Raw genomic sequence first — 13,562 nt, 5'->3', positions numbered from 1 at the left:
GAGAGCGGTAGGCCTCGGTTCCTTTGGTTATATTTAGCAATGAACAGATGCAGTGCACTGGAGCGGAACGTACCGCCTATGCTTGCCTCTGTGTTTGTGTGCGTGTGTGTCTTTGTTTGTGACTCTTCCTTCAAACCAGTCTCCCCCATCATGCACTGCTGACTCTGACTCAGCAGCACGGCACTGGAGAACTGGGTCAGAATATAAACCATCCATAAATTTCTGTATGTTGAGGGTCTTGATTGTTTGGAATGACCAAAGAAAAGTCCTCCTTTTGAAAAATCCCTGTAACGTAATGTCTACATGTTAATAATCTCAAAAGGTCACTTCATTGACAAGTCAGTTGAAGTTAATGCCTCAATTGATCATAAATTAATAGTCTACTGACATTTTACAGCATATTAGTTGAGAAAAGAACAGGCAGATTAATCAATAATGAGACTAAGAGCCAGTACAAACCTTAAGGGTCGTTTCAGTGTAAATGCATGCTGCGGTCTTTTGAATGTGTCGCACATGGCAACAGCAGCGCTATCATCAGACTTAACAATCAAATAATCAACATAAAGAAAACTGCACTGGACTGCACTGGCTTTTTTTTTTTTTTATTGCAAATCGAAGACAACATTGTGTATCTTAAATAGCATGTGCTGGTTGCAGCTTCTCCGATGTGGGAATTTGCAGCTTCTTCTTGGTCATATGCAGCGCTGAACTATGATATAAGAGTGTTTTGCAGTGTAAGATAGTCATTCAGGGCTTCTGTCTACTCCCTGGGATCTCTGAGAGAGGGTTTAAAGTGGGAATGCCATGAAGCAGCTCTGGGTGTGGCTGGTTACGGCGGTAATTATAGAAAAAGACGACAGAGGACCAGTCCAGAGCTTTATGGTGGACCGCTCTGTGAATGTTGTTTTTTCCTCTCCACCCCTGCCGCTCCTGATTGCAGGGCTCATGGCAGGCAGCAATAAGACGGCTGCTGTTAAGTGATGGACATGCTCAGGGAAGCCTAAACATGCTCCCCTCATATCTGTTGCTGCTGTGACTGGCCATGCATGTGTGCCTGGTTGACATGAGAACAAACCGAGTGAGTCCCATGTTTAACGTCATTATTATCACTTCCTCTGTATCAGCTGTAATGAAGGCTCTCAGCCAGGATAATGGCTGGAGATTGCAGCTACTTTCTCACACCAAGAGAGCCAAGAGGAGCCCATCACTGAGAGCAGAAGCAGCTTTAGATTAGTTTTGTGCGTTGCACCCCTCCCGATGTTCACCTCTCTCAGACAGCCCCTCCTTATAATGCTGGATAATGTAGAGTTAAATGCTCTCATCTGTAACTGGAGAGTCCAGTGTTGACTGACGGGATGTCCTGAGACCCACAGGAAGCTGCTGAAACAATGGAATTTACTGTTTAAGAAGCAGCATTTCCAGTTCCTACTCTGGGGCCATTATTTGGAATGAGCCAGAGGAAATACAGTATTATTTGTCCTCTGGAGGAAATGCCATCTCTTTGTGTTTGGTTTGAGCTCTGTGTTATTGGCCTCTGATGGCATGGAAGGTAAAAGACACTATGAAACAGGGGTTAATGGGGCAATTCAAAAATTCAGAAGATGGCTCACAAGAAGCTAGAGCGTGATTTCGTGTCAGTTTTTGTGCTCTGATGCCCCTTTCTGTGCTTCGGCGCCACACCAGACGGGGGTGGGGGATGCAGAAATAATGGTGCCTTCTTAATCAAGATGTGATGACAGACAGGCGGCAAAATCCTCATCTGACTGCTGCTTCACAACAGTTTTGTCCCACAGTTTGTTAAGTATAGATGGATAGATTGTCTGCTACCCAAATTATAGATTTTCCAAGAAATACTTTTGGGAACAATACGCGATCATTTAGTGAGTGGAGGAAATAAATATAATTCTTGAGTTTGTCCATTCAATATGCCAGAAACCGAGAAGCTAACTGCGTTAGTTCATCATGAAGGCTAGAATAGGGGGAAAGCCAGCAGCTTAGCTAAGCATTCAGACAAATAATAGGAGGAAACTGTTGGTTTGTTTTGACAATGAGTCGTTATTTGGGGCTTTTGAGAGCTGGACAATTTTTTTTTATTTTTATTTTTTATTTTTTTTGGCCCGGACAAGTAACTTTTTCTAGTCAAGAAATGGACCACAGCAAAAGTTTTAGGATCTCTCTTTTTGTTCTGGTTAGACAAATTAGATCAATACTGTGCATTGTTTACTTGTACATACATAAGCATACATAATTTGTTTTGTCAGGTCAGCCGTTTCTCCCCATATTCAGTCTTAACGGATGGTATAGCATGGTGTATTCTAAGATAAGATAGTTAGCGCTTGGTTTCATATATAACCTTCTCCTTAACCTATAGCCCCTGCCTTGAAAAGCATCTTGTCTTAGGCCATTATCCTCTCTGTCATCACTACGTGTGGTGTTTCATTAGGAATACCAAAGTGTGTGCGTGTGCTTATGTCTTCCAGTTACTGCATAGTTTTGCTCCTCTACCCGAAGTAAGATCAATCTGGCTATCATTTCACTTTTAATCTGCAGTGGGAATCCACAGGGCCCTCTAAGGTTTCACTAGAGCCCGCACATGTCAGCGCTTTAATTGTTATATTTAATCTCTTTAAAAAATCATCCCTTATTAATCCTAATATTTAGCTAATCTTCTATCACATTTGTTTCAGACTTTGCTGAAACCTTGAAAATATAGTCATCTCCCTGTTGCCTATGCAGAGAAAAGATTCTGCCAAGGGAGAAGCAAGAAGATCAGTCACAACACAAATGTCAGAGCATTAAGACCAACGGTAGGCCAAAGGACTTCACAGGACAACAGCTTTCACAAGTTGGAATACTTGGAATATGCCTTTTTGATTGTTTCGTTTGGTGTACTACAGGAAGAATACAGGAATCTGACCTCAAAGTCCTTCATCTGGTTGAAGGACTAGCTCTCCACTCCAATTCAGCATCCACACAGACAAGTTTACAACGCCTTTTCTCCAAAAAACTGGGAGGAGTTGCTTGTTTAAAATGTTTTTTATTGAAAATAGTGAGGAAAATTTCCAATTTTTACCCTCTGTGTAACCAAGCTCATAATATGTATTGTGTGTAGCATTCTTCCAGAGAGCAGCTATAATTTGGGGATTTTTCTCTCTGCCGTGGCCAAAATGAACCTACATGTGTGGTCTGTGACTTGAAAGAAAGCACTTGTGTGGGTATTATACTAAACCCCTCAGACATATTTGTCACAGCTTAGTGCACATTGTTTGTGTCTACCATCAAAGTGATGTTGCCTGCCATAAAGTTTAAGATGCATTGCAGACACCTTTCAGCAGTGGAGGAATTATTAATAATCTGAAAAAAAAAAAAAAAATAGAATTCTCCCTTTTAGAGTGTTAACAACATCCTATTATTTTCATTACTCATGCTTTTGTTTTGTTCAACCTTAAAAATTTCAGCCACTCCAGCTGTAAGATAATTTATCGGAGTACAAAGTATAACATTGCATGAAATGGAAACTAAAAACAATAGCTGACTGAATGTTCTTTATTCATAGGTGTGTTCATTTCCGCCACGGTGACAGTGGAAAGAACATTTCCCCTCCCTCCTCACCCCGAGGATAGGTATTCCGGATCTAACTCCGGCTGCACCACTGGGGGGCAGCAGCCCATAATGACCATGCCTACCTCGTGTCATTTGCTGCGGTTGCTATGGTAACAGCTCTGCATAGAGCAGACTCATTGGTAGTGAGACTGAGAAACACAGAGGGCAGTGTTGAGCCAGAGGGCGGCAGATGAATCTCAATTAGCAGGAGAACAGAGACTCGCACACAACAAATACACAGTCCATACCCGACAAGCTGTGGATTTCGTTGGTCTGCACATACAGCGCATGATCAACAACACCAGTCACAAAATGCTGATGAAACAATAACCATCTAGTCTGTTTATTTCCCCCGCTATTGACTGACAGGCAGCAGTAGTGCCTGATGGTGATGACAGCTGGTATGCAGCGCTACAGGGCGCCGCTACTTGGCGCAGTCTTCCAGTGATGTCTAAAACTGCCACAACCGTATGTTTTTGCTCCATTGGCTGTCAGGCCAGCATGTTGTAACTGTTTCTGAATTTATCTCCAAATCTGAAACTGTTCACCATGCTGCCAAATTTTAAAATGATCCAAACCTTATCCACGGGCTCGTAATGCAACGTTACTGATCATAAGCAAAATGTGCAATGCAGATGTGTTGCATATCTGCTCTTTTCATGCCCACATGAATATAAATGAAAATGGGTGAATCACCATCTCCTAAGATGTTTGAGAACGTACCCCCACTCTCCTCCCAGTCCCAAAATGAGACAGGGATGCATAACTAGATTTAAGGTTATGTAATGCTGACTGGAGGCATAGAGGATGTTTATAATCCACTCTTATTTGGGTTAAACCCATCTCTCTCTCTTTCTCTCTCTCTATCTATCTATTTGTAAGAAGACAGGAGCCTCACGTCCACACACATCTCCACTCTGCCTCATGTAGGGCTGAGAAGCACCGATCTCTGTCACACAGTCTTCTAATGGTCGGCTCTACAGCAGCCCAGAAACCGCTCTGATCATGCTAATGTCTTTGCTGCCTCAGGTTTTCCCTGATAGAAACATTTCATTGTTAGAAGAATCAAGGATATTTTCTCTCCGAGCTCTCCAATGATCCATCTTATCCTCCAGAGACAGACTGATGTCACTTCGTTTCACTGACAGAGAGAATAGCGTAACTTTGAATAACTTTTTGATGCAGCCGGGTAATGAACATATCAAACAGTGTCTGGAGATCATTAAAGGGAAAACGTCTACTACAATTTCATTATGAGATCAACATTATAATTTGTCCATTTGGTTCATGACAAAATCAAAACCAGAAATGTGTTTTGCGCCGCAAATGCATAAACTATTTCTGAATCAGATTTTTACCATATAGCTTTTTTTTTTTTTTTTTTTTTTTTTAGAACAATGACATTGAAAGAAGCCAAATATAAAAAAGAAAAACTTTTTTATGTCATGAGCTTTCGGTCCTGGACTGGAACCTCGTGCCAACTGGGAATGACCCAACAGTTTATGTATAGGGTGAGAGGGGTCAATCTTAATCTTCCTGGCTCACCTGGAAGTGTGCAGGTCTTGGAGGGATGGCAGACTGCAGCCAATCACCTTCTCAGCAGAGCAAATGATTCCCTGCTGTCTGCTCTTGTCCTTGGCAGTGGCAGCAATGAGCCAGGTGGTGATGGACTCAATGAATGCGGTGTAGAGGTGCATCGTCATGGTGTCTCTTGGCTGAACCTCTTTATCTGACACAGGAAGCTCATCCTTAGCCCGGCTTTCTTGATGAATCCGCTTGAGTGACAGTGGCACCCAGGAAGCAGACACACTCAAATGTGTCCAAATGGGAGTCACGCAGGGTGACTTACTGGGCTCCTCTTAAGGTCTACTACTCCATCTCCATCTACTTTAGAATGGTGCTATGTTTTCACCAGATCATCAGACAACCTGTAAGCATGACGCTTCCTCCCCCAATGGGCCCCATGAGGGGGGGTGTCATCCGCAGATTTCAGGACCTTAGATTGATGGCTAGAATTGCACCTGATGGTTAAGAAGGAGAGGAGCAGAAATAACAGGATGCCTCAGCTGTGATCCACCTGCACCAGCCATGTTCAGCAAGGAAAGCTTATCCTGTAGCAGAGCCATGCTGGACACGCTGAAGGCAGAGCAGAGTCTATAGACCTGAAGAGGTTTAGGCTTAAGGTTATCCCTACCTAGCAACTGTTTTTATGGATTTTTTTTTTGGAACTACCATGGTATATGTATGTATTATTTATTTCTTTTTAAATAAAATGTTTTTTTTTATATATATATATATATCCACACTTTGTGGTACTTGCAACCACAAGTTGCTTTATTGTCAGAAAAAAATTCAAGCGTTAATTGAAGGACTTGTTAATGTTAATATGCTCATGATGCGATTGATGTCTGTCTGCTCTGGGGTGTACTCTCACTGTCACAGTAGCTCAGTAGCACAGTTGCTCTCCATGTATTCAAAGAAAATATGCGCCTGGTGAAAATTGTAAATCTGAAAATACCCGTTGTCCAGACTATGTTTGAAAAAGACACAGCTGTGGATTATCAGATACTGTATAAGAATGGCCAGCACATTCCCAGCAACAATAGCCTGTATCTTACCGAATGCAAAGATCTCCATTCTCTGTGCATGGTGAATTGAACAATCCACCATGCTTATTGTTTGAAAATCTGTGGAAAACCATAGAGCTGTTTTCTACCAGGAGATATCTCCTGTTTTCTCTTTATTTAGACCCAGTTTTTGTTACGTGCTGCAGAGAAACCCCACCAAATGTGACAAGGAAAAAACACTATTGTTTTACCCCTAAGAGGCTAAGATTTCATTAAAGAAATGCTAGTAAAAGTAACGTTTCTACTAAATTGAAAATACCACTTTACATTTTCTGTTGGCTCTCTTTTTCTGTAGTGAAAATCTATCAGACTGTGACATACCTAAATGCATCACATCAAATCACGAATTTGCTCTGACTGGAACGGGAATTTATTTTATCAAGCTATATAAATATCAGTATATACATATATATATATATATATGTATTGTGTGTAGCATCTGCTTATTTGTTTAGGGAAACAGTGTGATACAAAATCCAGGGAGAAGCAAAGTAAACAGTGTATGAACTGTACACACAGACACATACAGCCACAGCGGTGTGATTGTAATCTCTGATCCACCAGACTTTAATCCTCATAAATATTGGATGGATGATGACTTTCTTTCTGATTGGCCAGGACACCTGGGCAGCCCACCCTTTGCTAGCTCCAAATACCCTCAGGAGGGGGTTGTTCCTGACAACAGTCCTCATCTCAGGCGAAGAACTGGCACGGCAATAAAGGCAAACACTAATGTCCAATCATATTTTATTTCTGAGTAGGTACTGTTTATATAAATCAACCATCACAGACTTGGAAAATGAAAAGCGGAACATATACCAATTGAACATGTGTGGTTAAAAAAAACAAACAAACAAACAAACAAACAAAAACAAGAGTGTGTGTGTGTGTTGTGTGCTGTTGTATCTGTTTTCCCTTTTACAGTCTGACTGCTGCTTGCCTAGCAGGGACTGTAATGATGGTCGTCAGCACTGGCTGGTTGCTAGGTAACAATTACCTGACTGTGCTTTGCTTGCACAGAATTACATAGAGAGTGTGTGTGTGTGTGTGTGTGCGTGCGTGTGTTTGCGTTTGTGTAGAGGAGCGGAAAAATACAGAAAAGGAGTACCAACTAGCGTCTCCACTTCTGGCAAGAAAATACTCGGATTCGTGATAACGATAATATTAGCTCACCTGAGCACTGTGTTTCAAATTTCTGAGTGACAAATGTATCAATGGGACTAATTCTGAATAGATAGTTTCTCTGGATTTATGTTGAGACCAGTTGGTTTAAATGTCATGTGTCATTGTAGTTCTGGATGACGATATGACCAAAGGGCCACACCCTGAAACATTTTTACTTCCTCAGCTGCTACTCTGGTCTATCTGCGTTTCCTAGTCCCTTAGTAGCACTTCCTGCCCCTGTCCTGCCTTACTCATTAAGATTTGTACGCTAAAATCTCAACTCTAACCTTTAAGAAACGTGATTTCTTCATTTATCAAATTAGTTCATTTATTTCCTCTCTGAGTTACATGAGATGATTCATCCCACTCTTATGTCTCCACAGTAAATCTGAAACCAAAGCTAGCGACTGGATAATTTATCTTAACAAACATAGTCGCAACCTAGAAATTAGTTCATCTTAACTTGAATATTCGCAGCCAAGAAATAGTGCTGCATACAAATAGTTGGAACCCTCAGACAGAACCAGGACAGCTGGTTTTGAAGTTCACTGATTTCTGACAACTTATCAAAGCTTGCGATACATTATTATATTATATTATTTTACACACATTAAGATCGAATCAAAGATAAAAGGCATTGCCCCTCTTTCCTCTGCTTCTGAAATGTCAAAGCAGAACATGGGCCACTTCTAAAGAGTATAGTTGAAGTCTGCGTTATTCATTTCCCCTTCATCCTCCACCTCCTGATCTAAAAAAGCTGCTGAAGGAGGTGTGGGTGGAGGCCTGTATCACAGAGCTGGGCCCACTTTTAAACAAATCTGAACAATGAACAATTTGATCAAATCCCACCTGAAACTGTATCCTAACAAGGTGATCTTTTATTTGTCTAGCTTTACAATACATCGGAGCACAGGCGATAAAGATGCTCAACCTGCCCTTTTACTTTTAATAGGACCATCCCATAATTCCAATAAACACACTGTCCCTGTCATTATGGAGCACAGAGCCAGGAGAGCTTCTGCTGTGGCCTGGGGGGGGCAACAGGAGGCCATGGCACCTCCTCTAACAAGTGCTTGCCAGCTCTCCCAGACATGGATGATATATTTGGAGATCATTAAATGGTCCTAAATGAGACCCTGGCGTGAGAGCAAGCTCTGACCATCTGGCCCCTTTGTGAGTGCCTGAGCTCTCTTCAAATTCAGCCAGCAGCATCAGTACCTCTGATTGGGCAGATTCAGAGTAGGCCTGGGCGTTTTAGCCAATCAGACTCTTTTTATCAATTACCCAAACCAGCCTCAGTCTCCATATTTCTCTCTAAATGTACCAGCCTGGTACAGTACATATGCGTTTCTCCCCTCTCACAGGGTTTGATTTATTTCTTTGGAATTGGCATGTCACAAAATAGATGCATTTTTTTGAAATTAGATCCTGTGAGTGTTCTTTGTGTTTCATGTTTCAGATGGTGCTGTTTAGTAATGCTGGGCCACTGGTTCTAAAGATGGCCGTGCCACTCTATCAGGCTCTGAGTTCATTCCTGAATTTTGTCCAGACTGAAAAGTATCAAAAACGATTCATTGGCTTGCCATGAAACTTTGTGGAGAGGAGGTTTTTATTTTGAGGCCCCCCGAGTGGCAATTCTTTTAGCTTTGCTGACTCACTAATTTATCCCCTAGGCTGACCAACAGGCTGATGTTTCTGACTCTTAGTGAAATTAAGCTGACGTGTAGCCTCTAGCGTGGCTGGAGACTTGTTAGTAGTCAGACAGCTGCAGTATTTTTGAGTGTTGCCAATCACCAGTGTTTCCTGCATATCATTAGTTCTCGCTTGCCAGTAAATTAGCATTCGAACCACTACTATGAATGGAGCTGCTAGTATTGCTGACTTTTTTTTTTTTTTTTGTTGTTTGTTTGTTTTGTTTTTTTTTTAAACATTGAGATTTGTTTACCTGAGCTGCCTCTGTCTGTCTTCTGTTCCAGGTCACAAGCTCAACAAGGACCTGAGGCATTACCTGAGCTTGAGGTTTCAAAAATCTTCACCCGACCACGAGCTGCAGAAGACGATCCGAGCCAATCTGTATCGTCATGCTGTGCCTTGTGAGTAAAGATATTGTGATAGTGTTAGGCTGGATGCTGAAATGAGGACATCAGGCTTAAGAGTGCTGTCTTCAACTCTCTTTAGCATCATTTCCTCATCTTTGCCACGATGACCCACTTCTTTTTGGCTTCTTTCTTATTTTTTTCATCTCCTTTGAATCTCATTCTTACCTTTCACTCACTCGTAAATTATTCTGTTACACTTTATGTCCATCTCATTATGTCACCATCTCTGACTCTGACAAATGAGAAACAGAAACAAACATGCATTTTCCAAGCTGTCTCGCTGGTGTTTGTTATGTATCACTGCTCATTAAAGCTGCTCATGCCTTGACCGCACCAAAGCAATGTTATTGCAGCTGTCTCCCATAGCTGTGAAACATACGAAAAGACTGGCCAAGCACCCAACACAGTGCCAGACTCAACAGCTGGACTTGGTTACATCACAAATAGTTTGATGTGGGCTTTGGTGACACAGTCCAGCACTTTTTAGTTCATTTTCCTACTGTACTCATGTGATGTTTGTGGCCTTTTTTTTTTTTTTTCGTCTTTCTTTCTTAAACCTTTTGTGAGTTGTGATGACCAGATAGCTTGAGGCTTTGTGCGCTTTATCAAAACAGCAAAGTGGATCTACTGAGGAAGTGACAAGGGAGCAAAGGAAAGAGAATATGTGTGTCTGTGTGTGTGTCCATGCGTGTCTTTTGTGTGTCTGTGTGTGCATCTCCCCAAGGAATTGTTTTGATTATCACACATATGCATAGACATGATTTAATCAGCCAAGAAAGGGATCATCGTTCCCATTAAACACCACCTCCCCGTGTGTGGTTGCGTGCCTGCATGTGGTGGTTTGCATGTGTTTGCGTTGCAGTGCTCCTTAATAAAATGTGGCACTTTGACTAGATCGGCGTATAATATACCCCCCGTCTCTTTTTTTTCTCTGTTGTTCTTTGCTTTTTCATTCTCTGCCTCTCAGTCTCTGGCTGCCTGTCTTGCACTCAGCCATGTGACCGGTAAATCCGCTTCTGTGAGCCTCCCCCGGTGCCCTGCCTGGGATTATGATGTTCTGATATATTGAAAATAGATTCCCGCCTGATTATGTGATGAACATGTTGGGCTCTCGCAGACATCACAGGAGGATGAGGAGACCTCTGTGTGCAGAGGATAGACAGTAATGATATTAAAGTTGAACATTGACAAAAAAATTTAAAATAAAAAAAAATAAAAAAAATTATATATGGAGGTATCTACGGGCTTCTGATGATGATGATATCAAAATAATAAAGGAATTAATGGATATTTTCAAACCCCTTTGGGTCAAAAAATGTATTAAAATAATTGAAATACCTTTCAGATGCCAGAAACCTTGGAAAAGGGATGTTGAATTAGACATTATTGTCTGAAAGATAAAGTCGCATCCCTTTGAGTCGTCTTTAACTGAAACAGAATAATCCTTGAGCCAGCACGCATCTGTTGCTCAGTAATTGCTGGAAAAGGATAAACAGAAGTAGAAGATATTTGAAGACATCATCATCTGCAGACAGGTGTAAGTCATTAGATTGTAAATATGAAGACTTCAGTCTGCTTCAAATGATTTTTTGTACAGCAGGAATCAAAGTAGGACCATAAACATTTAGAGATCACAGAGACAAAGAACAATGTCCAGCTCCAGAAGTTTTACTCCAGTTTTCTTTCCGTTCATCTCAACAGAAACGCATCTCATTATTTTCAGATCTTTTCTGCTTCACTGTGCTTTGCTGTGGCTGCAATGAAGTGCAATGATTTTGAGTAATTCGCTGACAAGAAAGTAATGACAAACATCCTTGTGTGCAGGAAAAGCCGTAATAGAGCTACATTAGCTCTTGGTCATAAGCAAAAACTCAACTGTTAATGGTACGGGATTTCAAAAAAACAAAGCACGGCAGAAATGTTTGAGCCTCGTGAAATACCTGAACACAGCTGAAATGGAGACAAAACAAAAAGGTTCACAGAGTAATTTTCACTTTCTTTGCTGCATAAAGCAAGACAATGTGTGACACAGAACTCATCCTTGCAGGAAGAACTTCCCCAAATTATTCATTAGTTGAAACTATTTCTTATTTCTGGTTGGAATCTCGAGGGGGGGGGGGGGGGGGGGGAGGCTCCGATGTGTCTTGATAAGCTCATTAAATGGTGGCATAATGGACTCTGCACACACCGTGGTTGCAGTGATAAATCATTAAAAGTTATTCAAATTTTCTTATTTTCAACAAATCTTAACACAACAACAATGTTAATTAATCTCTCAGCACTTTACACGCAGTGTTCATGTCACTGAGTCTTTCAAAGGATTTAAATGTCACCAGTATCCAAGAATATAATTTAACCTGTTTCAGTAACCTGAGTCATTTTCTAAAACAGCACTTCAACTTTACTCAAACATGAGTCAGCAGTGAATCTGTTGAGAACTTTTTTTTTTCTTTTTTTTTTTTCCCTTCTTCTTCTTTTTCCAGAGTGAAGTTGACGCAAAAATGAGTGTTTACAGAAGCAGGAAGGTATATGTGGGACTGACTTAAAATAAACTACAGTGCCCACATTCATGGAGATGAAAGAACATGTCATTCAGCGATGTGCTTTTCCTAGGACATGGATATATATCCATCCTTGGCTCGGATAAAACATTAAGACAAATTCTTGGTTTTGGGCTTCGACCACAATAAAATACATCATGACTGACATTGTGTGACGCTTAATAGTCACTTTTACACAATGTTACCTATATGATGGGTGAATGATTTGATTGCGTTCTTTGCCCAATATTTTCTCTAGTAATGACTTTAAAAAGAAAACTGCATGGGCCTCAGCGCAGGTCAGTCTGACCCTGAAATGTTTATACGGTTTAACCCTCCTCTCCTTTTTCTTGCCGACCTACTATCGCTGACGCCTCTTTTCATTGTGTCTCTCCCTCTCACACACATGCAAATATTTTCTTGGCATGACATGGCAGAATGACAAAAGCAGGCAAATAGAAGCCACACTTCTCAACCCTCTGTTTCCTTTGTCTATGCGTCTCTTGTGTCTCCTCCCCCTCCCCTGAGCACATGTGTTTCCCTCTGTCCTCATGTTTGACTCGAACAGGTGCCTGTTCCTCCACCACTGGCTGAGGTGGGATTTTTTTTTTTTTTTTTTTTTTTCTTCTTTCGGGCATGTGTGTGAATGTGTGAATGCTTAAGCCCCCTCCTCTTCCAATCAGCCCACCCTACTCCCTTCTCCTTCGTAGCTCTGCTTCTACAGATGGCCATTGTTATCATGTGCGGCAAATGTCACAGTTGATAGAGAAGTCGCTCTCTCGTGGGATTCATTTCTCTCTCACATCTACAGCTGCTGCTTTGGGATGAGGGTTATCTCTGCGTTATCCCAGCGTTTGAGCCACAGAGCGGACCAATCCTCCCTCCCCCCACCTGATCTCCCCCTCCTGTGCCCTCTCCTTCTCCCTCTCCCTCTCCCCTCGTTCTCTCCTCACTTCAAATCCTCCAGTGAGTGTCAGCGTCCCTGTGGCTTGGCAGTGGCTGCTGCCTTCCTCTGTCTCTCTCTGTCACACTCTAGCTGCTCTCACTGTCTCCCTGCCGCTGCTGCTCTCAACCTCCATCTCCTCTTGCTCTTTCTCTCTCTCTCTCTCTCTCCCTCTCTCCGACTCCCTCCCCTTCTCACTGTCCTTCACTCCCTTGCTTCCTTGTTTTCCACTCCACTGCCGATCTCGGGGAAATCATTGTTGGAGACAAATTTCTCTGTTTGCCGCTCACACAAAGAAAGGGATTACAGCTTGATTTGCTGACTCCAGGCTTGCTCTGCATCCAGGCAAGTGGCAGCTCCTTATTCTGTCCTCATTCTCTCCTTTTTTTTTATCCACTCTCTCTGCCATCCGCCATCCAAAGCCTGTGATGTATGCATGGCAGTGTGTGTGTGTATGTGTGTGTTTGTGTGTGTGGTTGATGCTGTGTATATAGGCTAAGGGAATCAGGGAAGGTGGGGGTAGGGGTGGGAATTATGTGAGGGAAATAGGGGGGCAGGCACACACGGATCAGGCACGTCCAACCCA

The 13,562-nt window shown here is 42.0% G+C and overlaps 1 protein-coding gene across 4 annotated transcripts in view; it reads left to right on the top strand.

The window, feature by feature from the left end:
• LOC115046209 (membrane-associated guanylate kinase, WW and PDZ domain-containing protein 1-like) overlaps positions 1 to 13,562 on the top strand; it is an 81,078-nt gene that overhangs the window by 17,009 nt on the left and 50,507 nt on the right. For all 4 annotated transcript variants that reach the window (XM_029506434.1, XM_029506432.1, XM_029506433.1 and 1 more), the window contains exon 2: positions 9,371 to 9,487. In XM_029506434.1, coding sequence (XP_029362294.1) covers positions 9,371 to 9,487 — 117 coding nt within the window. The remainder of the gene's footprint in view (positions 1 to 9,370; positions 9,488 to 13,562) is intronic.

The sequence above is a fragment of the Echeneis naucrates genome, chromosome 7, assembly GCF_900963305.1.
Source record: "Echeneis naucrates chromosome 7, fEcheNa1.1, whole genome shotgun sequence".
In the NCBI taxonomy this organism is placed as follows: domain Eukaryota; kingdom Metazoa; phylum Chordata; class Actinopteri; order Carangiformes; family Echeneidae; genus Echeneis; species Echeneis naucrates.
This window is presented reverse-complemented; position numbering and strand designations above follow the sequence as displayed.